Source organism: Lytechinus pictus, chromosome 17 (genome assembly GCF_037042905.1).
Source record: "Lytechinus pictus isolate F3 Inbred chromosome 17, Lp3.0, whole genome shotgun sequence".
Classification (NCBI taxonomy): domain Eukaryota; kingdom Metazoa; phylum Echinodermata; class Echinoidea; order Temnopleuroida; family Toxopneustidae; genus Lytechinus; species Lytechinus pictus.
The window spans coordinates 14,074,008-14,097,678 of record NC_087261.1 but is presented as its reverse complement, the minus strand read 5'-3'; the positions used below and the strand labels follow the sequence as shown (position 1 = coordinate 14,097,678).

The 23,671-nt window shown below is 37.6% G+C and overlaps 1 protein-coding gene across 1 annotated transcript; it reads left to right on the top strand.

Annotated features, from left to right (window-relative positions):
* The first annotated feature begins 1,333 nt into the window (after positions 1-1,333).
* Positions 1,334-23,196, top strand: LOC129280271 (uncharacterized). Its single transcript, XM_064112226.1, has 5 exons — positions 1,334-1,397; positions 17,747-17,944; positions 18,323-18,410; positions 19,332-19,531; positions 20,222-23,196. Exons 1-5 carry the CDS (start codon positions 1,334-1,336, stop codon positions 20,851-20,853), a joined length of 1,182 nt encoding a protein of 393 aa, XP_063968296.1. The 3' UTR covers positions 20,854-23,196.
* Positions 23,197-23,671: the final 475 nt, after the last annotated feature.

Here is a 23,671-nt window from a genome sequence, read left to right as displayed (position 1 = left end):
CAAGTTTCAATCTTAAATCATGGTCAGCACATGACTTCCTGGCGTGCACGCATATTTATTGATATACGCAGCTTTTCCTTTATTTAAAAGTGCTTAAACAATCCAGTTCCAGATCAGGAAATAAAAAATTATCTGCTCGCGCTTCGCGCTCGAAATAGTAATATAAGATACCCATCCCTTTAGGGGGTGAGAGGTATATTCACTACCCCCTCCCCCACACACACACACACTTTAAAATTATTTTGCAGCCACTACTGAAGGGATATTCAATGCCATTAATCGTTGATCTACTAATATCAGACGTCATTCAGTCTGGACTCAAGTTGAAAACGTACTCAGAGAAATTTATAGTTTACCAGATTTATTTACTTATTTATTCAAAGTCTTATTTTAATAGGCTGGCTCCATCAGTAATTTGTATACATACTTTTGTAATTGGAGGCCCTACGACAAATAATACAAACATAACAAACATAATTATGAGAAACGTACAATATAATGTGAAGTTATTGTAAAGAAATTGTAAAGAAAAGAACAACCCAAAGGGCCAATTAATAAATTAATGCATTTGGAAGCGCCTCAAGTAATACAAAAATCAAACCTTCTATATAGGCCTGCATCTATTGGGCATGTTTAGGCAAAATATATTTCTTTAATGAACTTTTCTCAAGAGATCTATTATTAGGAACAGTGATTAACTCACCTCCCATATATCGCCATTGTATTAACCGCACCTTATGAATCATGAGGAGTGGTGGTAAACAATAAAAGAAAAGGGTAGGACTAGACCTTTGGTGGGGCACAAAATGAGTCCTGCGTTCGTTGGATGGAGACTGTGTGATCGGTTGCGAGTCAACAGAGCGAGACCATGGGACCCTTTTGAGAGAGGCATTTGCATATGAAAATCCACCTTTTCTAAAGCGCCCATGAGATAACAAAACGTTTTATTGTGTTGGGCTGCGAGGGAGTGTGGGTGTTCGCCCATCTGTACATACAGCAAGCAATGGAGAGAGAAATAGCTTAAGCATGCAGTCATCGTGCATGTTATCATAATCTGGGCGTGCAAATTGATTATGAAATGAATTAACAGGTTCTTTTGATTCTTTCTGTGTGGACTGTGTACACGTTACGCTGTCTTCCATGTGCATTGTTGTTTTTGCAAGAACTTGAGTACTGGTCTTCTTTGCCAGTCTGAACCAGTACATGTAATTGCCGTAAGCGAAAGTTGGGAGAAAAAAAGACCTCATGACAGGACTCAAAGGACTGTGTTTTGTGGCACGACTTTCCTTCTAAGGACATTCTCTCTGGAACGATAAGAGGGAGGATATTAAGTATGGATCGTCGGAGAACCATCGGGATATTAACGTATGCCTTCTTCGCTGCTACGTGGCGCCATGGTAAGTCAACGAAAAAAAAATGTATTTACATGTATGTCTTAAATGCGTTATTAATATATTCCATAATAGTATTCAAACATATTTTACAAAATGATTTTAACATAGTCCATCATTGCTTGTCATCTGAAGTTCACAAAAGTTTACTCCTACTATCCCTCCTTTTTCTTCACAAAATCCATACCTCCCGTTCTACGTCTCTTGAAATAACCTAAAACGGATCTGTGATTACATACATTCACATTTTATCTGGACTCCAGGAATCTCCAAAGAAGTGGAGGGATCAGTTAAGAGAGAGAGAGAGAGGTCCATCATCATTGATACATAATGGATACTACCACTGGCGTAAATCCGTGTTGATGGGTGGGGGGGATGACTGAAATATTTTGGCATTTTTTTGCAATCATGTTTTTAGATATGCAAGGAATTGTCATTGATATGTCCACAGTGGCGTACCGTGGGTCACGGCATGGAGGGGGGGGGGCACCAGCAAAATTTTTGAATGACTGAGTGAGTGACCTAATAGAGACATTTTAAGGACAATGTCAAACGGATATGTATCTCACTCATCAAATAATGCGAGCGCGAAGCGCGAGCTGAATTTTTTTTATATTCACACCTAAAAAGGGACATTATAATCAAATTTGTGTAATCATGATAGGTACCTGTCTCGCTTAACAATGCGAGCGCGAAGCGCGAGCTGAAAACTTAGATAATTCAGACCTGAAGTGGGGCATTCTAAGTTTTCTTTGTAGGAATTAACCAGGACCATACGTATTTCATTAACCAAATGATGCGAGCGCGAAGCGCGAGCTGAAAATTTTTTATATTCAGATCAGAAGAAGGGACATTTTAAGGACTGATTTTAGGAATTCATGAAGAGTAGACATATCTCACCAATCCATGAAAAATGCGAACGTAATCACGGACAGGAAATGTTTCATATATACGAAGACCTTAACATGGGGCAATCACTTTTGAGTCATGAAAAAAAAAGCATATGTCACTACATAAAACAATGATAACTCAAGTGCTAGGAAATATATTTGGTTTATATTGACTTGAAAACGGGATGTTTTGGTACAACAGGATTATATATCTCGTTAAACAGACAATGCGAGCACCAGGAACAATTGAGACGTAGGCCCTGGGCAAATTATGTTTCATAAAGTTATGATAAAAATGTTTCTTATGTAATGTAACTTAACATAATTATAATATAATATAACATTATAATGAATAATATTTTCTTCTTTCCCACTAAGTTTCTCTTCCTTTCTCCCTCTTTTCTCCTTTTCCCCTTTTCCCCCTTTCCCCGTTTTTTTTTTTGGTCAGCCGATGGGGGGGGGGGGGGGTGTGCCCCCCATGTCCCCTGTAGTTACGCCACTGTATGTCCATATGGCAAATACCCCTCCAATATTACTATCTTTTTTACCCCATGATGGTTTAATGGTTTATTAGAGATTACATTAATTTTTTTTTGACATTCCATCTTAATCCCTTCCCAAAGACCCCAACATTGATGAATTGGAAGTATTTCGTTTGGAAATGGTGAACTGGCTCTTTATTTGCATTTTATGATTCAATAATATTATTTTATTTGTTAAGCGGTATTTTTGGAAGAATTTTCACCAATAAAACAATTATCTCTTGTGATTTTTTTTTCATTTCTTTCGTAAAAAGTGTGGGGGGGATGTTTGTACAGGCCATCCCCCCCCTCCTCGAAAAGTGGGGGGGGGGATATATCCCCCATCCCCCCCCCCCCCCGGGATTTACGCCAGTGGATACTACAATAACACAATCAGCCTATATGAGCACGAGTGTTTTCCGCCTCCTTTAAGAAAAAAAAAATAAGATAAAGATGAAGATGGTTGCTCATCATTAGCAACATAATTTAGATGACGGTGGCGGCGTTGATGATTGGGATGAAAAGTTCGTATGGCGTTGGAAATGAAAAAAAAAAAAGTGGCTAAAAATATTGTTAGTTTTGTTGATGATGATGATGAAGTATGCCGAAGATATTGATGTTGTTCAAATAAAGTTGGATAATTATATTGGCATTAAACTTATGCTGATGAATATGGTAATAATGATAAAAAAGGGTTAATTGTTGCTATTATTATCTTTATCAGTATAATCACATTGGTGTAATTTTTTACTGTTATTGATATCATAATCCACTACTCATCATTGTCATTATTAGGCCTATTATTATTATTTTTCTTTTATCATTATTTTTTAAAGACAATTAAGTGCACACCTATGCATACAGCATTTCCATTTATTTGAAAGCATGATAAAAGAGCATTGTAGATTAAATGCCTTGCTCGATCAAGGGCATAGGTGCCGCGGCCGGGGATCGAATCCCGGACTTTCCATGTATAGCCAGGCGCCACGGCACATACATGTATGTCACCATTACTATCGTCATTATCATCACCATCTATGTACGATCATCATCATGATTATTATCATTATTGTTTTCACCATTATGGTTATTGGTTTTATTATGGTCACCATTCTTGTCACTATCATCATCATCACTATCGTCATCAACATTATTTCACAACCGAAAAAAATGATCTTATTGTTCAGTCTGTATAGTGAGGACATACACTGTAACTTTCATTATGAATGTAACGAACAAATTCAAATAAATCATGATCCTCTGATAATCGTTTAAATAGGCTTGTCAATATCGTTACATGTACCTATACCTTGTGAGATTATAACCTTCAAGTTCCAAACAATTTTGCATGCTTACATCGTCAGAGTTATTGATTTTATGGGGTTTTACTTAACACCATTGCCATGATCTAAAAGGTTTTTTAATGGACAGGTATAAGACTTACCATTGATGACCTTCTTTACACTGGGGTGAGAAATCGATCTTTTGTTTCCAGCTGGGTCGTTATAATTCCAAAAGAAACGCGGAAGAGACGTCCCCCGACGACATCCTGCACTATTAAAAAGCTACATGTAAAAAATTACATTTAAGACACATTCCAGCATGGATATCTATGATAATAGTGAATTTGTAGATTTATTGGAATATTTTGTGATAAAAATATATGGTAGGCCTAACATCCTTGGCCATGCGAGACGATTTCGTGAGAGTTTGGGGCCCCTATATGTGGGAGGGATGGGGTGACGAGACAGCCCTCTCCCATATGTATCCCAAATTTGAGAGGGAACTAGGGCCTCTTCCCCCCCCCCCTCCCCTGCAAGATGGCCGCTGGAGCCTTTGGGCAATGATCAGAAGGATTCCATGTAGCGTACAACTTATTTAAAAAAAAAATCAACAAAGAATATGAATAGAGATCGGATGTATCAACAATCAACATTAATTACATTTAATTCTTTTTCTTAATTCCATAAAATGTTATACATGTACGTGAGCAGCGTAGATATCCTTGTAGAACTGACAATGAAGAAGCTCTTAAAAGCATCAGATCAAGTAAAATTAATAATGGTTATTCCAATGTTTGAAGGACAGATCTTGTAGAAAGTTGCAATTATTATTTTTATGTTTCAAAACTACAATAGCAGAGGAAATTGGAATGTTGTCGTTTCCTTCGTTGGCATATAGCCTCCATATTGTTCATTAAACAGAAAGTTTTGTGAAAATGAGCAAAAGTTTAAATAAGGTTTTGGTTTATTCACATCCAATCGGGATTACATCTACACGCTAAAGACACAAAACGCTAAAAGGGTGGAAAAGGATAGCGTTTTCCGCTTTTTATTAAAAATGCTGTCATTCCTCATCCCTTTTAAAGAGTGGCTTACCTCTTTCCAATCTTTCATTTTTATAGTGTACAGTGTAATGCAAAGCATTAAAGGTAAAAATGATTGGCCAGGCCATATGCATTCAAGAATTTGTATAATGCTTGATATGAGATTCGTAAAAAAAGACACAACAAAACAAAACTTAATGAAAACGACACTAAACATTAAAGAGATGCAATGTAGTCACCATAGCATAGGCGGTGGAAGCAGGGGGGGGGGACGGGGGGCGGTCCCCCCTAAAAAAAATGTATAACTTTTTTTTTCTTTTTCGCTTGTCAATTTTTTTTTACCTGTGTCCATCCCAAAATTTCAGGTGGACCCCCCTAAATTGTTTGGCTTCCGCCGCCAATGGTAGTCACAAGTTAAAGACGTCATCTATCTTAATTAGATAGCACATTTCTTGAATATAGCGTTGGTCTACCATTTCCATTAATTGATTAGCTTAGTACCTGACCGAAAACTGAAATTAATCGGAAAGATTTGACCAATATAAAGTTAAAGGGAAAATAGATGTTTGATTGGTAAGATATTTCTAAATGTGTAAATTTTACAAAATGCTGGGTGAATATTTACTCTTGAAACACGCCTTTTTGTAACTATTTTCCGAACAATCATGCCTTTTTATATTTACTCAATAGCGGGTTTCCCTTTTCATTTGAGAGTTTAAAGCTTATCTTATATTTCATTAAATATTTTCGCGCCAGTTCTTATTGTAACTACAATGCCGTCACCACGTTGAAAAGCAAATAGGCCCATCTATTTATTGTCAATGAATGTGAACACAAAAAAAAAGCATCGATAAAGAGTGCTAACTGTTGATACACTCGAGATAAAGATACTTTAATCTGCACGGCAAGAAATGTGTGAATTCAAATTTTAAAACGGCCTTGGAATTTGACGACGAATCTACTCAAGATCACACGTACATAGTCCGCAATCTACGAAAAGGCCTTCCTGCTGGCGTATCGATGGGCATCGTGCGTAAGTGCATGCTTGAGAACGATTAATTAGGTCTTCTTTTTTGCGAGAGGGGCGGGGCTGCATTTCATCAATATGGGTAAATGGTTACCCGATTATCAAAGAATGCGAGTTGTAGAATTACGACATTTAAAGGGCTTCAAAGTAATCAAATGCCACTCAAAAATATTTTCTACCCTTGGATACATGTATGTTCTACCTTTTGTAATTTTTCACATTTAGTAAAGTCAGTATCTGACTTGCTTCCACCAGAGTAGTGCATAGACCAAAATTAAGATATTCCAAACTGGAAAATAGTAAGTCATTTCCAACACTTCTGCCTGCAACATTGTGGATTATCATATTTTAGCCAAGTATTTCCTCATTAATTTTGGTGCCAGCCGAAGCAGGGGGAACAGTCAGCAATTGGCCGTGCAGATTTGGAATGTGTTTACCTTCCTTTTCTAAATTTGAACAAAAGGATCCTCGACGTGAAAGAATTGCGACAGACAGAGCCTGCGTTCCGCGCACGAATTCGTCACAAAAGGCATCACTTTGAGGTCAAACTTCGACAACCTGCAGAGTGCGATTTTGTTTTTCCTATCTTTCATGGTTTCTTTGCAAGACTGGGATTCGTTTCAATTTTCCCAGACTGGGGGGGGGGGGGGGGGGGGGAAGCACGCACTGATAAATGGAAGAGTACATACTCGTCGACAAATTCGGTTGATGTGATGTTCAGTGTTGATTCAGGGGTTAATCAATATTTTTCTTTATATCTAATTTTAAACGACATGTATGTTTCGAGCAGTTTGTCCTATCAATGAAACATGAAGGCCTACAAGAGGTAATAAATATTCCAGAATTATAAATCTACATGTATAAATTTACATGAATGTTTTGTAATTGTTTTGACACTGGGTTAATTTCCTCTCTCTTTCTTGTATTCATTGATAATATCCTGGAAAACAATCGATTTCATTTTATTCGCTTATAGGAAAAAACATCCATCACCACACCATAATGATCATGATGATCGTGATCAGTAGCATATTATAGCATACTGTATCTTGATGATTTTATATAATTGTTCCTGACTTGTTTTTCAAACACATGAGAAAATGCAAAGTAACTATCTCAATAATCAACTCAGTATGGTACGTTGATCATGATGAATGCAGAAAGCTAATCAATATGAGCATTAATTTTTATGATCAGTGTCACTGTCTCGCAACATTACTTCCGAACAAAACGTATTTCTTTTTCCCGATACGCCCTTGACAAGCGTAGAAGAGTGTTCATGGCAATATTTGCGTATAGGTTTAGGAGAATGTAATGAATATATATATTTATAGTTGTTTTCACGTTTGTGAGAGAGACGTAAAGGGTGAGAGAAATGGAGAAAAGAAATGTATATGAAAAGTTAAATGATTGAGAAATTGAAGAGGAGAAAAACTTAAATAGGAGGAGTTGTAAAACAGAAAAGGTGTGTTCATTTGTTCAACAGGGAAGCATTAACCGCAAAAAAGAAATGCCGAGTACTTCAGACAGTAATTGAAGTCTAAAAACATATATTTTTATAGAAAGATAACACGTATCTGTTGACTGTTCATGAGCGAGCCATTGATCATGTTGAACTTTCAAACGTCTCCTGTTTGATCTTGTAAATTTGCAGTATTACACAGCATTGCGGGGTAAGTTAAAACCCCAACAGTAAATAATTCAACATGACTTCTACATATATCAGCGACAACAATAAATGTACACATGAACTGAAATATCAGGGGATCGTTTCTTGACAGGACTTGTCGGACGTTTTATCCGACAAGTCCCTTTTTGTCGGACAGTTTCCATAGTAACAGTGCCTCCCGGCCAATCAAAATCTAGGAAAGATGTCGGATCTGACAACTTGTGGGACAAAAATGTTGATGAAACACTCCCCAGGTACGCAAAAAGAGACGGCTAGAAAGTTTTACTTGCCGGTTTAGCTCACAGTGCATCCATGCACGCGGGGGCCATTTTCCCTAGATTTTTTGTTTTCAAGAACCATGATTTAGGAGGGGAAATTATCTGAAGCATTCCGCTTTCTATTATCCTTGCAAAAGTCTGTGCATTAAATTGGAATAAGAGAACATGTTTTCTCGTCGCACGTCACAGAGCACAGGGTATGGGTCTAGCTAGAAATTCCCCTCAAGCAGGTTGAACATTGTTCGACAGTTATGTTGGGTTTACGTCAGAAGCATATTGAGCGATCAGAATAGGGGACATTTCATACCACCCATCCACCCTATTCTTTAAGTTTTCATGAACACCGGCAGTTCCTGGTCTTTTTTATTATCATGATTATTCTAACCAATATTTATGTCATGGCACATGTAGGTTCATGAACACACTGATGCACAGTTACTGGCAGTGAGGGGCGAGGCGGGGCTTACAGCCCCGTAATTTTGTCGAAAATCACATTATTATTGGCAGATAATGGGGGCACCCCTCCCTCCCCCGATCTGCCCCTTGCGATTATGATACTACCAGTTATCGGGGCGTCGTGGTCTTCGGTTATGACTCTCGTCTTTCAATCTGAAGGACGCGTGTTCGATCCCAGCCATGGCGTGTTTTCCTTCAGCAAGAAATTTACCCACAATGTGCTGCACTCAACCCAGGCGAGGTGAATGGATACCCGGTAGGAAGAATTTCTTCGAATGCTTGTGCGCCTAAAGGTAGGCGAGCTATAGTCGGGGTAAAAGCTAATAGCAGCGCTTTGTGTCCGCTGGCAAAATAAAAACGCTCTATAAATCCAGCTATTGTCATTATTACTATTACCCTCTCCGAATAAAACTTCTTAATATTGTCCATCAAAAAAGTAACCAAACATAATAATATTTGATAACTGAGCCTTGCAGAGTCCGTATTCCCACTGTCACCTAAGCTACATGTATTCAAAGATTTCGCCCGTCCGGGGGCGATCCGAACAAATATTGGTCATTTCTATTTGCTGATTTCCCCTGTTGGTATTTAAAACTGCATCTTCTTTATTGATGTGGTATTCAACGAAGGACATCAGATGTTTGCCATTGGTGTTTGGGTGACTATAATGCTTCCCCAGTAAGAGCACAGAAGGGATAGAATTATGTAGACTTTATGGGCGGGTATAATGTCAAATATGCAAGAAAGTTTGACAAATTCTTTTAAACAGGACATGTCTCTCTCCTCCCTGTCAGCATCATTGACACTTTGTCAAAATTGATGCGTTATTTTTATATTTATATAAAACGCTTAAAGGGCAAGCTCAACCTAAGAATTCAGCTTTTTCATTGTTCACTTGTTTTCACACCATCGGTGTAATGCAAGCAACAGTAAGGGAGTCGACTTGCCCCACATCCATATTTTGTGTATTTTATATTTTAAAATATAAAATATTTCTATAGTCCTCCACTGATTTAGAGTTTGTTTGATTCCTTTAAAAAATCATTCAGTTTATTATAGGTCAGGGAATGACTTCTTTATCACCAAAGCTATACAAATTGGATGGAAAGTAATATTACATTGTTTGAGACAAACCATCTCAGAGTTCAAAAGTCAATTTGATTTGCATGTTGTCTCATTACGGTAATATTGAGTTAATCCGCCCATAAAATGATCTTATAGTGATCTCCAATTCTACATGAAGTAATGTTTTGTGGTGTGTGTGATCAAGGGCAGTGCCACCACGTGATGGATTAAGGAAATGAAAAGAAAAGAGTATCGGGGAAAAAGAAGTACAAAAATAAAAATAAATCATAGTATTGAATAAGAGTGCGCTGGGTTTTGCGCTAATAAATTATGATATGTATATTTCTCTTTGAGAGAAAAATAAAGCCACTTGTTTAGGACTGTATCACTTCTTATCGGAATATACCTTTATGCCGCCCGTATGGATGTTTCCAAATTTGCTTTGATTTGAAAATCTTGATACAAATATAGCGTGTAATTTGTAGAAGTGGTTTGGTCATTCATGTAAAAGGGGTATTAACAACAAAGCTATTAATTGTGACGAAGGAAAAAGGTTTATTTATATTTTACTAATGGAGCATTTTTTATTTATTTGAAAGCAGGATAAAAGAGCACTGATAATTGAAAACCTTGCTCACGGGCATAGATGCCGGGAATCGAACCCTAGACTTTTCATGTTTAGTCAGGCGCCTTAGACCAATCGGCCACGGCACCTCGTACGTGGTGACGATATAACGATAGGCCTACTAAATGATGATGACGCATGATTACGACGATGATGATGGTGATAATGATCATTGCCATAATCTAAAAGTAGTTATTAGCATGATGATTTAGATAATCATAACAATAAGTATGAAGAAAGTAGACAGAATGAAGAAATTAGGTAACAGAATTTACTCTTATATAGGAACGAGAGATACATGTATTGCTCGCATATAGGCCTACGGAAAATGGCGTGATTACTGCATATACGCACGGGCTATTTTATGCAAACATGTGGATTTAGAGTGGGCCTTTTCACAGACTAGCCAGGCGTGTCAAACGTGGGATGAGGAGCTGTCACTTTTCATGGTCATTTTAAGTTCACTTATATTTACATTACTCTTTATAACCAAAACGCTTGTTTATAGTTTATGACTGGGTCGATATATTCATGATATTTCGAATATACCATACTGTGAATTAGTTGTGACGTTGCACAGCTATTTTCAGCTCCATTCAGTATTCGTTTTCATCAATACTAGTTTTAAATGATGTCAAGGTGATCTAAAATCAGAAAAAAAATAGTTAGGCATACATGTGCATGTAAGTGGAAGTTTTTTTGTCAAATGTTTTCATAATGTGTCAAATATTTTCATAATCATAATACTTCATTTAATTCCAAATCTGTAGGGGGGTAATAACGTTAATGTAATGCATGCCTTTCTATGATTACAGGTTGAAAAAATGTGAATGATATATAACGATGATAAGAGACAAAGTAGTATAACAGCATCGTTCTGAAGACAAACATTATGCAGTTGATTGTACATCGAACATTTTTATAAGTAATATTGTTTTAAAACTCGCTCTTTCCTACACTATCAGTCTTTTCATTGACGCCCCGTAAACATAATAGCTTTCTACCCCATAAGGCATGATTTAACACTGATTATGCATTCCCATTTCTATTACGCAAAGTGTTCTGCGGCATTTTAAGGATATAAACCTATTCAGAAATGTTATTGCCACCTAAAACGTCAGCTATGCTCAATCGTCATGCCCCAGACACGTGTTAGTGTTGGGGAAAAAAATCTGCAACAAAAGATATGCATTTCGTTGGACGTCATTTATTTATAAAAAGGAAAAAAAAGGGTAGAATTCTTTATTGGCCACTGATGTGGAATCCCGCGTAAAATCAAAGGTCCTAAAGCAGGCGTATCGGGGATAAACGGCGTCCTCGAACCTTTGAGTCTCCTTCAAAACAGTGTCGCTGGTTACAATTGCTTCTTCAGATGGAAGAAGCATTTGAACTTCAGATTGAACTTTCGATGTGCATTTTCAATCTTCTTCCTTTTTTCTTTTCTGTTTGTTTTGTTGTATGTTTTTAATTCCCTCTGCTCTGTTTCTCTTCGCTTAATTTCTCTTTTGTTTTTGCCTGTTTAATGTACCTCTACGTCCCTACAAGTGGTGCCATAAATCTAGCCCTCCACATTATGGTATAGACTTTAAATCAGAGGAGGGCGGCGTGAGGGTATTCTTAAATTGGGACATGATCGTGGAGTCTGGAGGTGACGGTTTTTTTCTTCTAAATATATATTTAAAAAAATTAAATCATGCTAGTAGGGATAATTGTGCAGCCATATTATATATATATGTATATATATATATTCTTTGAAACTTTCCTGGGGGCCGTTTCATAAAGCTGTTCGTAAGTTAAGAGCGACTTTAAGAATGACTGGTGATCCTTCCTTACGCGCTAAATAATCACTAATGAACATTTAATGGTGAATATCATTAACCACAAGAAAGGATCACCAGTCGTTCTTAACGTCGCTCTTAACTTACGAACAGCTTTATGAAACGGTCCCCAGATTTCTCTTCTTTCCCCCCCTTATCTCGGTTTTTAACTACTTGAATAGTATCAGGTGGCGGTGACCCATACCCACTGACTGAATTACTGCCCCTGAATTAGTGATCGAACCGAATATGGTCCGCAGGGAGGTGTTGTTGAAGAAGGTCATAATTCTATTATGCCAGAGAAAATGCGCCAATGTAGCTATAGGCCTACATGTTTAATTGATTGAGGAGTAACCATAAAAATAGGCCCACCACTCTGCAATAAATGCTTGCCAAATTTCCTTAAGTTTGCATTGAATGCATTGGATGCCACATCATTTTTAAGGTTATTTTTTTAATATATATAATATCACGCCTTCTTCATGTTTTACGCGCCTATATCGTGGTATATCAAAAAAGAGAGAAGAAAATAAAATGTATACTGTACTCTTTACTATCTTGTGGTTGTGTTGTGCCAAAAAAAAGTTTGCGTTTTGTTTTGCTCAGCGGCTATTATGAACATGATCAAAATGCCTGGATTTGATGTCGCCATTCTAAATTAAAATGTATTTCGGCACAAATGGAGCGTAGTTGTTTTCTCTCTCTCCTCACAATACTGAAGACATGCATGACAGTGCCTAGAATGTACACCTAATATATGATATTGTCAGTTTGTCGGTAATCTTTGCTTGAAATCTCTGTCATTTTTTTTACAGAGCCTTAAAAAGGATTCGTTACATTTTCTTGTTAAGCCAGCACGTAACGAGAGAAAGGCAGTTCAAACTAAGATGCGCATATATATAGGTTTTTTGCTCTCGTAGAACAATAACAAACAAATGGCGAAATGGAGTCGATGATAAAATCGTATTTGGCCGGGCAGTAATAATCCAGTCATAAAGGCATTAAAAGTAAAAATAACTAAACGTTCTAGTGGTAACTTTTTTTTTAAATCGCACTTTCTCCCAGTTTGTGATATTTTACGAAACGAGATTTTTTTTCCGATTTTCCCTCCAGTTTTTCTCCCTTTTCCTTTTTTATTTTATTTTTATTTTTATTTTTTTTTTTTTTGGGGGGGGTCCTTCTCGCGTTGAATATTCGCGCCTTTATACTCGTGTTTTTATTGCGTGTATGTCAAAATTGGCTTTATACTTGAGCATCCATTTTGGTAAATCAGGCGGGATTTTAAAAGTGCTGATATACGTGTTCATCACAAAAGCACAGAGAATCAATGGTTAAATGAATAATGTTTATCGAAATACTTTTAACAGTCGAGAGAATGACAGCGTTATGTGCGTATGGGTGCTTCAAGTAGTAAGGGAATCGGGGAAAACCTCCCTGCCCCAATATTGGTTCTTTACCGGAACAATTACTGTGGGAATTCTAACCTTTCAACGTTTTTCTTCGTTTTATTCTACCACGCAGGTTTACCAATTTTTTTTTCTTCTTATTTTGATCAGTCGTCGAACTAGCTATATAGATCTGGACTCTCACTCCTCTTTCGTCAGTCTTGGCTGTTTTGCATGGCCTTTTTTTGTTCATATTAATTGTACCTCAGTATTGAGAATCGTTGGAAGATTGCCAGAGACGGTACAACCAGGAGACAGGGATCATCGCCCCGCTGATTTTTTTTAGACTAGGGTAATAAGAGAACTGCAAAGTAAAGAACAGAAAGAAAGAAAAGAAAACACGAAAGAAGGAAAGATAGAAAGATGGAAGGAAGGAAATGAAGGAAGGAAGAAAGAAGGAAAGAAAGAAAGAAAGAAAGAAAGAAAGAAAGAAAGAAAGAAAGAAAGAAAGAAAGAAAGAAAGAAAGAAAGAAAGAAAGAAAGAAAGAAAGAAAGAAAGAAAGAAAGAAAGAAAGAAAGAAAGAAAGAAAGAAAGAAAGAAAGAAAAAACGAAATAAGAGCATAAAGAAGAGAGGAAGTCGTCAAGTCATGTAACTGTATTATTTTATATTTGTGTGTTTATTAAGGAATAAAATATTGTTTAAATTACACTATTTACACACAAATGAAACATAATATAGAGATAAATATGTATTTTGCTTTTTTATTTATTAATTTATTCATTTATTTATTTCGTGTAACTCTGTTACCATTGCCATGCCTGTAACTCGATTGAGAAAAAACTTGGTTGTTGTCCCCCCCCCCCACTCCTTTCAAAAGATCCCGGGTTTTTCTCAGCATTATTGAAATCAGCATAAGTATTATCATCAAATCCATATTTCATTTATTTATTGTTCAAGCTAAAAATCTGAAACAGAAATACTCCAAAATTAATTTTGCCCAATTTATCGTGGGCCCTGCAGCCACTGTACAGCGCCAGATTGACGTTGCTATATCTCTGAAACCGTTAAACGACAAGCAGGGTATTACTATTAGCATCAGCTTTATCATATCATTACTACTATTACCACCATCATAATCATCATGATTATCATCATTACTTTTATTGTAATTTCCCATTTATAGCTCACTATGAAATAAAAACTCAGTTTGTCGAGAGCTTCTATATATCTACATTAATTCCAAACACAGTATGAAATATCTTAAAGCAAGTTTCTAATGTCGAATAATACAAACAAACACTAATTCACATTATACTCCTCAAAAAGTACTATGGAATGCGTTCTGACTTTTCTCTCAAAATGGGCCTTTTGATCCCCAGCCTTCCAAATCGGTGAATTTGATGAAAAGAGGAAAATTATCATTGTGTTTGGATATAATCAATATAATGATAATGTATATTTGCACTACGTTTAATTGTAACCTTTATATTTCAAGGATCTGAAAGTGGGATTTTCGAGGTTGGTCCCAGTCTTTATGGTTGGAAGAACTTGGAACATATTAAATGGCTTCAGGCATTTCGATATGTTAGTTGCCAGGAATTTTTTTTTACTGATTAACTATAATGACTCTACATGCTCTAGGTAACACACAACAGTCTTGTAGAAAATAATTACAACCATGAACTGCCTGGGACCACTGCCCAAATCGTTCCCGGTCGTGTCCTTTACCATAGTTACCAACAATGTAACTTTTATCATGTAGTTTTACATAATTATGCAATTACCCCCCCCCCCCCCCCCAATCTGTACGCCACTGAGACAAACCTTGTTTTATCTGACAGTTACCGTTGCGGTAGTAATTTTGATTCTCAGTCAATCAAATAAAAGTAAATTTTTCAGATCCGACAACTTGATGGACAAAAATGTATGAAGAAATGCTCCTCAGATGGCAACCGCGCAGCCAGGATTTCATTTTGGAAGGGGCGGTAAATGCACGCGAAGCGTGCCAACACTTACAGAGCGCGCGAAGCGCGCTTCCTAGGGGGTGGGTGCAGGGAGGGGGAGTTTCCCCCTCCCGTGCGAAGCGCGAAGCTTTTGGTGTTTCATAAATTACAATGAAAAGGAGCCGTCTCTCTTGTCTCTAGTGCCTATATCAGCTCCAATTCAGCTGACTATTTTTTTTTATTTTGAACCTTGTTTTCATGAACCTTGTTTTCAAAAGTGATTGCGAACGCACAAAAACGCGCAAAGTGTTTTATCATTTTTTGGCCATGAAAAGGGTACCGAGAAAAGGGTATTCTCAAAGATATATTGAATACTTCCCTTGGAAAGATCAGATTTGATTACAAACAATTTAGCGACAGTGCATATCTCTAACTCGCAAAACAGAGGAGAAGAAGTGTATATACCGGGAGGAAAATATTCCTCCCCGCGCACAGCAATGAAACTCTGAAATTTCAAAGGGCGGACGTTTCATCAAATGCAGATACCTCTAATACCCCATCGGCTTTAATTCAATTGATTTTCTAAGATTATTGAACTTCATTACAAGGAAAATAATGCTCAAAAAGTTGAAACTTCTGTAATTTATTGAAATTATATAAAAAAAAAAGGATGCCTAATTTCTTTGACTTATCCTGAAGCGCTTCATTTTGAATTATAAAGAAACTTAGGTGTCATTCAAAATTTCAAACTGAGGGCGCAAAACAGGACATGAGATGAATGTGCAGGGACATGAAGTTTAATAGAATTTGATAAAAAAAATATATTGTACTTTTTTTTATTTAATACGACACAAATTTTATACCTTCCTCTTTTTAAATTAGGAACCTGTTTGCCCCAAAATTATGGTTGTTTAGTAATGAGCTGAAAAGCGGGAGAAGTTGACTTTATGGAGATGACGGCAGAAATTGATATAAAGATTTTACCCGCCCGGAGCCGACCCGACCAGAAGTTGCGCCATCAATTAAAAAAAAGATAACTTCATATACTTCGGCACAACCTTACTCTAACTCCATGCCCTAATGTATACATTTGAACTTTAACTGGCAACAAACACATATAGCTGAGGTGGAAAAACAGGGTTAGAGAAAGGGTGGGGGAATCAAAGGAGAAGTTCAATATCGTCATTTAACCGCGCGCAGCGCGGAAGTAAAATTCATATATAAATTTAGAGCAAAAGTGAAGGAGTTTCTCTTTTGAGAAAAAAAAAAGAATAAAAAGAAAAAAAAACACAAAGCTACCTTCTTTCCTTTTCCTCCCTTCCCTTTTCCTTTTCTCCTCTCTTTTTTTTGCCTTCTTTTTTTGGGGACGTTTGGGGGGGGGGCGACCGCCCCCACCACCCCCCTGGCTACGCGCCTGTCAGATGGCCATCATGCTTTCATTCGCCTTGAGCAGTCGAGTGTTGGTCTTGAGGGTCAACGACGACTCTGGACCGTTGTAGACCGAACAATTAAGAACCGTTCTAAAACAATATCGACGCAGAACGGACAAGTGTGTCACACAGCCGTGTTTGACCGACTCTCACTGTATCCCGTCGCATTCAATCCGACTAATACGATGCGATTTTCGAACAAATCGCATTTTGCATTAAATATGAAACTTCCAATTAGTAAATCTATCTTATTTGAAGTTCGACATGGTGCTCGGAATACTAAAGTTGGAATTCTGCTTTTTTGCTGCTAGCCGTGTGGTCGGAGTAAAGTCCAGATCGGTTTCAAGTCGTAGCCGATGATGACGCCATTGCGATTTATTGGATCTGATCAGGGGCGAATCAAGGGATTTTCGAAAGGGGGGGGGGGCACATTTTCCCGAGAAAAAAAATTGACAAGCAAAAAAAGTGGGGTTTTAACAAAAAATAAGGGGATTTCGTCCACGAAAAAAATTGACAAGCAAAAAAAAAGGCTTTTAACCAAATATTAAGGGTATTTCGTCCACGAAAAAAAAAATTCTTCACTTTCAAAGGGGGGGGGGGGGCACTTTTGTTTTAACGGCATTTTCACATTACAAACTTTAATTGTTCCTCTCAAGGAGGGGGGGGGGGCACAGGCCGGCTGTGCCCCCCCCCCCCCCCGGATCCGTCGGTGGTTCTGATGTTTTTCATACCACTTTTCAAAAATATTTACCTGGAATGATATAGTCTCTAATGTTCATTTAGCAAATGTTATTACAGTGTCTTTGGAAATCGGATCGCATCGGATCGTGTAGTGTGCACCGAGCTTAGTGTGAGACCCTCTTACGATTTCGTTTCCACTCCCTATCACTAACGTAGTATTTTCTCTCTTACCTCACACAGTTCAAGCCGCTTGTAATGAACCCCAACCCGTTTCTGGTACCCGTCACAACGGGACTCTTGCGATCTACAGCCCAGGCGATGTTCTTATTTTTACCTGTGACACCGGCTACAAAGCAAACTACAACCCACCTACTATTACCTGTATCGACATCAGCAATGACATACGTTGGAATCCACCCAGTGTTTCGTGTGATTTAGGTGTGTACAATTAATATCGATTCGTATGATAAGATTAATCAGACTTTATAAACGAGTGTCATCTCTAGTTTTATTTGTATTAAAAAAAATGGGAGCATTTCATGAAAGGACTTGTCGGATTTTTTATCCGACAGTTACCATAGTAACAGTGCTTCTCAGCCAATCAAGGTCAATGAAAGTTGTCAGACAATAATGTTGACAAAACACTAGCTTGCCTAGTCTAGTGTGTTAAAATAAATACATAAATAAGTACAAGCGATGCCTGCTATATAACACCACCTTGTGTGGAAAATGATACATTTATTATTCATTCCAAAGTGCGTATAATTTCCAGAAGGCCTGCTTAAAGCTTTCCGTGTTTTCTTTTACCACTCACAGACGTTGTATCCCTCGTTATCGCCATCGTCGTCGCATTGGTTGGAATCATCGTCTTCGTCCTTGCCATCATTTGGTTGAGGAAAAGAAGGTAATACCCTAGTCATTGCTACAGCAGTCATATGGGACATTGTAAAAAACTTACGCTCAATTGGAAATCAAGCGTAAAGTCAAGCATAATGGAGAGAGGGAAGGGAAGGAAGTTGACTTGCAATTAAACCAAACCAACCCTTTCTTTAAATATGCATTTAATGAAAGGACGTAAACTATACGCTTAACTTGGAATGAAAGTTAGTTTCTTGCAATACCGTATTTAAATCGATCAGGTGGGTGTTTTCATAAAGCTGTTCGTAAGTTAAGAGCGACTTTAAGAACGATTGGGGATCCTTTTTTGTGGTAAAGGGTAGGTTCATTGACGATGGTTTAGCGCGTAAGAAAGGATCACCAGTCGTTCTTAGAGTCACTCTTAACTTACGAACAGCTTTATGAAATGGACCCCAGGAATTATCATCAGTGATTTAAAAAAAAAATAAAGTCGGACTAAGTCCGTTTTTGGATGTGTTCAAATGATTATCGACAATATGCAACGAAGAAGTAACATTTAAACATCAACGAATATTCAATATCACAGTTTTTAAAAAGATCTCCTTTAAAGAAGATTTTCATTTTCGTCCAACAACATTTGCGTGCTTAACCCTTAGTGTGATTACAAATACCACATAGACAACAATAGACCAGGCGAATATTCACAAAGTTCAAGTTTAAGTCGCTAATTTAATATCAAGAAAAATATTTAAAGTCATAAATATAAAACTAAAAAATATCCAATGACGTTTCAGCGTTTGAACGTCAATTCATCAAAAGTGTATCAAGTCACACCATTGTTGAACATGTTGAAATATATGATATTTTTCTTTTTCTCCCCACCATCGTTTCGCTAACACTCTCCCCCTCCCTCTTCTTTCTTTCTCTCTTTATCTTGCCTTACCCATGAACTCTTCTTATCGTACAGGGCGGAGAGGGACTCGAGGCGTATCCGCAAGAAGAGGGCCAGCTCCAACAAATACGGCAACTATGAACCCCGAGGTTCGACCAGGGATGGTAACGTCAATCACGGCATGACTGAAATCGAGATGGATAGCATGGGTATACCGATGGGGGCCAACGGGAGCACGATGTCGAGGAACGGTACCAATGGGCACGGTCCGAATGGTAGGTGTTGTTACTGTGAGAGGGGTTGGGGAGTAGCCAGAAGTGGTAATGGTGGTGCTGGTTGTTGCTATGGTGATAACTGTAAAGATATACTATTATAGTGGTCGAGAGGGATTGGGATGATGATGGTGATGGTAGTGGTGGCGGTGATGATGATGGTGGTGGTGATGATGATGATGATGGTGGTGGTGGTGGTGGTGATATTGAAGATGTTGTTTGTGGTAGTAGTGGTGATGATGATGATGACGACGATGATGGGGATGTGGATATGATGATGGTGATGATGATGATGACAATGATCGTGTTGGTTATATGTTATTCCTATTAATAGCAAGGTGTTGATAACTAGGATGATGGCGGTTCGACGATTGTTGCATAGTTGATGCCACTGCATGTTAGTGAATGGATATTATGCTGATCATACTGATGATGATGATGATGACGACGACGACGAACAATGTCTGTGAATTATCATTCTAAGTAATTACCGGTAAATATGATGATTCTCCTAACTGGTGACGACGATAATGACAATGATGATGGTGCGGGTTCTACTGCTGTTGATGATGATCATTGATGATGATGATGATGATGACAATTATAGGTCTTTGATGACAAACTTTCTATACGAGTACATAAAATATGAAAACAAACAATACATTCACAAAACTTCTGTAACTTTACATGCAGGTCTTCTTTGGAGTCCGCCATCAGCTCGAGGACAAGTCACCAAGGAGGAAGAATTCGCCGTTCTTCAGCGAAGCCGCAAGTCATCGGCCACCTCGCAGTCAAGCCGTACCGACAACATGCCCACCAAGACACCCAGCGGCGTTCATCTCAACCCCAACATCGGCGACGTCGAATTTGGCGCGCAGAATGCGAGCACATACAACTTCAAGGACATTGGATCGGCAATGAACGCCATGGCGCCACCGACGCTGATTGCAAACTCCATGGAGATGTCGCTCCCAATGCCCGATTCGATCTCCCCGAGATCAACAGATGAGAATGAAGATACGGAAGACGACTTCAACGGCCTCTACGCGGCTGTCGACAAGTCAAGGAAGACACATGATAACAACTCAAACGGCAGCGTGAAGGTCGAGGCGATGATCGAGGATGACGGGTACTCGGCGGTCGGTTCGTCCGGTAATTTCACGGCTCATGAAGAGGCAATTTCGGATGATCCGTACTCGGAGGTCAAGAGGAATGATTTAGACGAAGAGGATGACTATGCCGTTGTAAAACGCGTTGAGGAAACACCAGAAGATGTTCCCGAGGAAAATGATTTTGATGGCCTGTACGCCAAGGTTCAGAAGTAAACAAACAAACAAACGTGGATTTCAAACGACTGCTGAGACGTTCCACAAAAATGACGATCAAACTGTCTCATTGGAGACGCAGAAAACATGGTTATATTCGGGTTATTGCTCGGGTTTTTTTTTACATTGTGAGCGTTTGTTCCACAACAATCTCGATTAAATACGTCAATATACATTATATTCCGGATATTTACTGAAAAAATACTGTTTAAACAGAAATTATGAAACAGTTCCAGCGTGGATTATTAAATAAAGACTATGCATTTAGTGAATTAATTTTCTGTACATGGTTGTGTCAAAGAACATTTTATATATTTCTAAAGCATTTATAAAGCAAGTATTGTTTATGCATTGAATATGTTTATACTATAGTATATGATAGAGTGATCCGAATAATGATGTATTTTGTACATGTCTGTGTGTCGTTGCCGATTATGTTCTGTGACGTTTATGAAGGAGAAATTTCGTGATTTTGCGTGATTATGACTAGCGAATTAGTTTGTTTTCCTATATCTTTCAGCTGAAATATTCAAATCAAGTAGCCATCAAGTTTAGTAATTCATATGTACATGCATCCTCTTTAATGAAATATAATCTTTTAAAAATAAAGATGATGATTATGATGATGTTGATAACAGTGATACGTTGATGATAAAGAATAATAACTATATCAAAACTATTCTCTATTACATGTATGTAAAATAATAAAAGAATAATGCTTAGGATATGCTACACAATAGATAATTGAAATACACTAAAAAGTAACAAAAAATATATATGCAGTGTTTGTAATGATTACCGGAATTTTCCCGTTTATGTCTTTCGTTATGAGGTAATAGTGGTGAATGTAGATACATGTGCTTATTTCTGTAATATACATAATTGCAATTAGAAACGTACGATAGCTATCAAACCCTTTCAGAGACATTTTTTAATTATCAAAGATCTGTGATTTTTTTTATATCTTAAATGGAGGTGAAGCAGGTTTATTATATTCCCATTGGATTCGAGAGATTATATTGTTGTAATTTTGTTTTCATCTTGCTGGCACGATGTGGTTTTTCTCGGGGGGGGGGGTACGACAAGTATAAAACCATGAACGTTCTTTATCAGAATATTTTGTTCAAAGTATCGACCAAGCAAAATCCATCCAGACAACAAGTCGCGGTCTGAACCAATGCGGAAAGAAGAAAAAACACGCACTCTCAGAATTCTTTTTAGCCAACTTATATAAGTACCAGACTTCCAGCCAACTGTTGATTAAGAAATACCCTAATTCATTGGGCATAAAATTTTGTTTTAATCAACAGTTGACCTGTTCATATTTGAACCAACTGTTGGTCAAACAAATCCTGACAGTGTGAATGTTGAATGCTAATTTGATTTGATATGCAATAAAAGATTTGGACCCGTCTTATAAAGGGGTCTTATTAATTTCGAGTACGAAAAACCAGTGACAAAATCACCTAGAATACAAATGTCATGTCAAATCATGTTAGCTATTATCATGACAAACATTCAAAAGTTGTCATAATTGCGGTCCATCAGCGTGATCCTCTTGCGGGGGTATGCAGATACCCTTACAACGAATTCTGGCTTTGTTGGCTTGCCATAGCAAGGCTGATTAAAAAATACAGGTCCAGATATGCATGAGAGGAATATTTGCAAATCTGCCGTCCTTTGTATTATCCTAGGCCGCTCTGCTGTATAGTAATCAAACTATTGCCCATTATCTTGCAAACCAAAGCAATGTTTACCCTTATTGTCATGGTCTGGTAAAATATGAAAATCCCAAGTTATACTATGCTGTCAATGTCAGGTGCATCGATTTTGGTCTGAGGAGTGTTTCATAAAAAAAAGTTCTATCAGTGATTTTAATCGACAGATGTTATAAGCTAATGTAAAATCCTCGCATCTGATTCTTCCTCTTTGTCTGCTTTGGCTTGCAATCGGTCAGAAATGACTATTTTTAAAATTGGACTATAGCAAATTAGTATTTTACAATTCATGAAAAGCTCCAATGATTAAGCTGTTTGTTTGAGGATGCACAATGTAAATCCCAAACTTGTAAATGTCTTCCATTTAGATCAAAGATTTTGTTTATTTCTTTATGGCTTATGCATGTGGCAGCCAATACAGACTTTTGAGGTATAGGCCTATTGTACAATTTTACATACCATGTGTAAAATATATACTTATGTTCATACATATCTGTGATATTTTAAAGTTTCGTATTCTTTCGCCTCTCAATCTCTTCTCGTTTCCACTCTTCAACATATATAAAAATGTTACAAGGTGCTATCATTGCAGGCATCATTTATAATCATTAAAAAAATGAACCAACTTCGGTACCCTGAGGTACTCCTGTATCACTGAATTTTTATTCTGATAGCTGATCTTTATGCCCCAAAGTGTGTTGACGATAATATGAGAAGTCAATTACCATTGACATTACACAAGTTCGATCATAAATTTACAGATGAAATTCCATCATATGATTGATGCGATCAAAACCTTTTGAAAATACCGTCGGTATGCATTCAAGTGTTTATTGTTTTAGGTTTATCACTATTACTAAATAAATCATGCAAAAGCCCACTTTGATAGTGATCTAGGTATGTATGTATGATTTCCAAATTGATTTGGAGTATATTAGGAGCATGTCTGACCAAAACACATTCCAACAGCATATGCAATGTTTCCGCAATCTTCGCAAGATATTAAGTTAGTGTGATTGGTCCTAAAGCATTGATTGATTTCCATGATTGCCTTGTCTTTGGTCGCCGAGAAGGGCCAACTTGGTCCACCATGCAGTTGC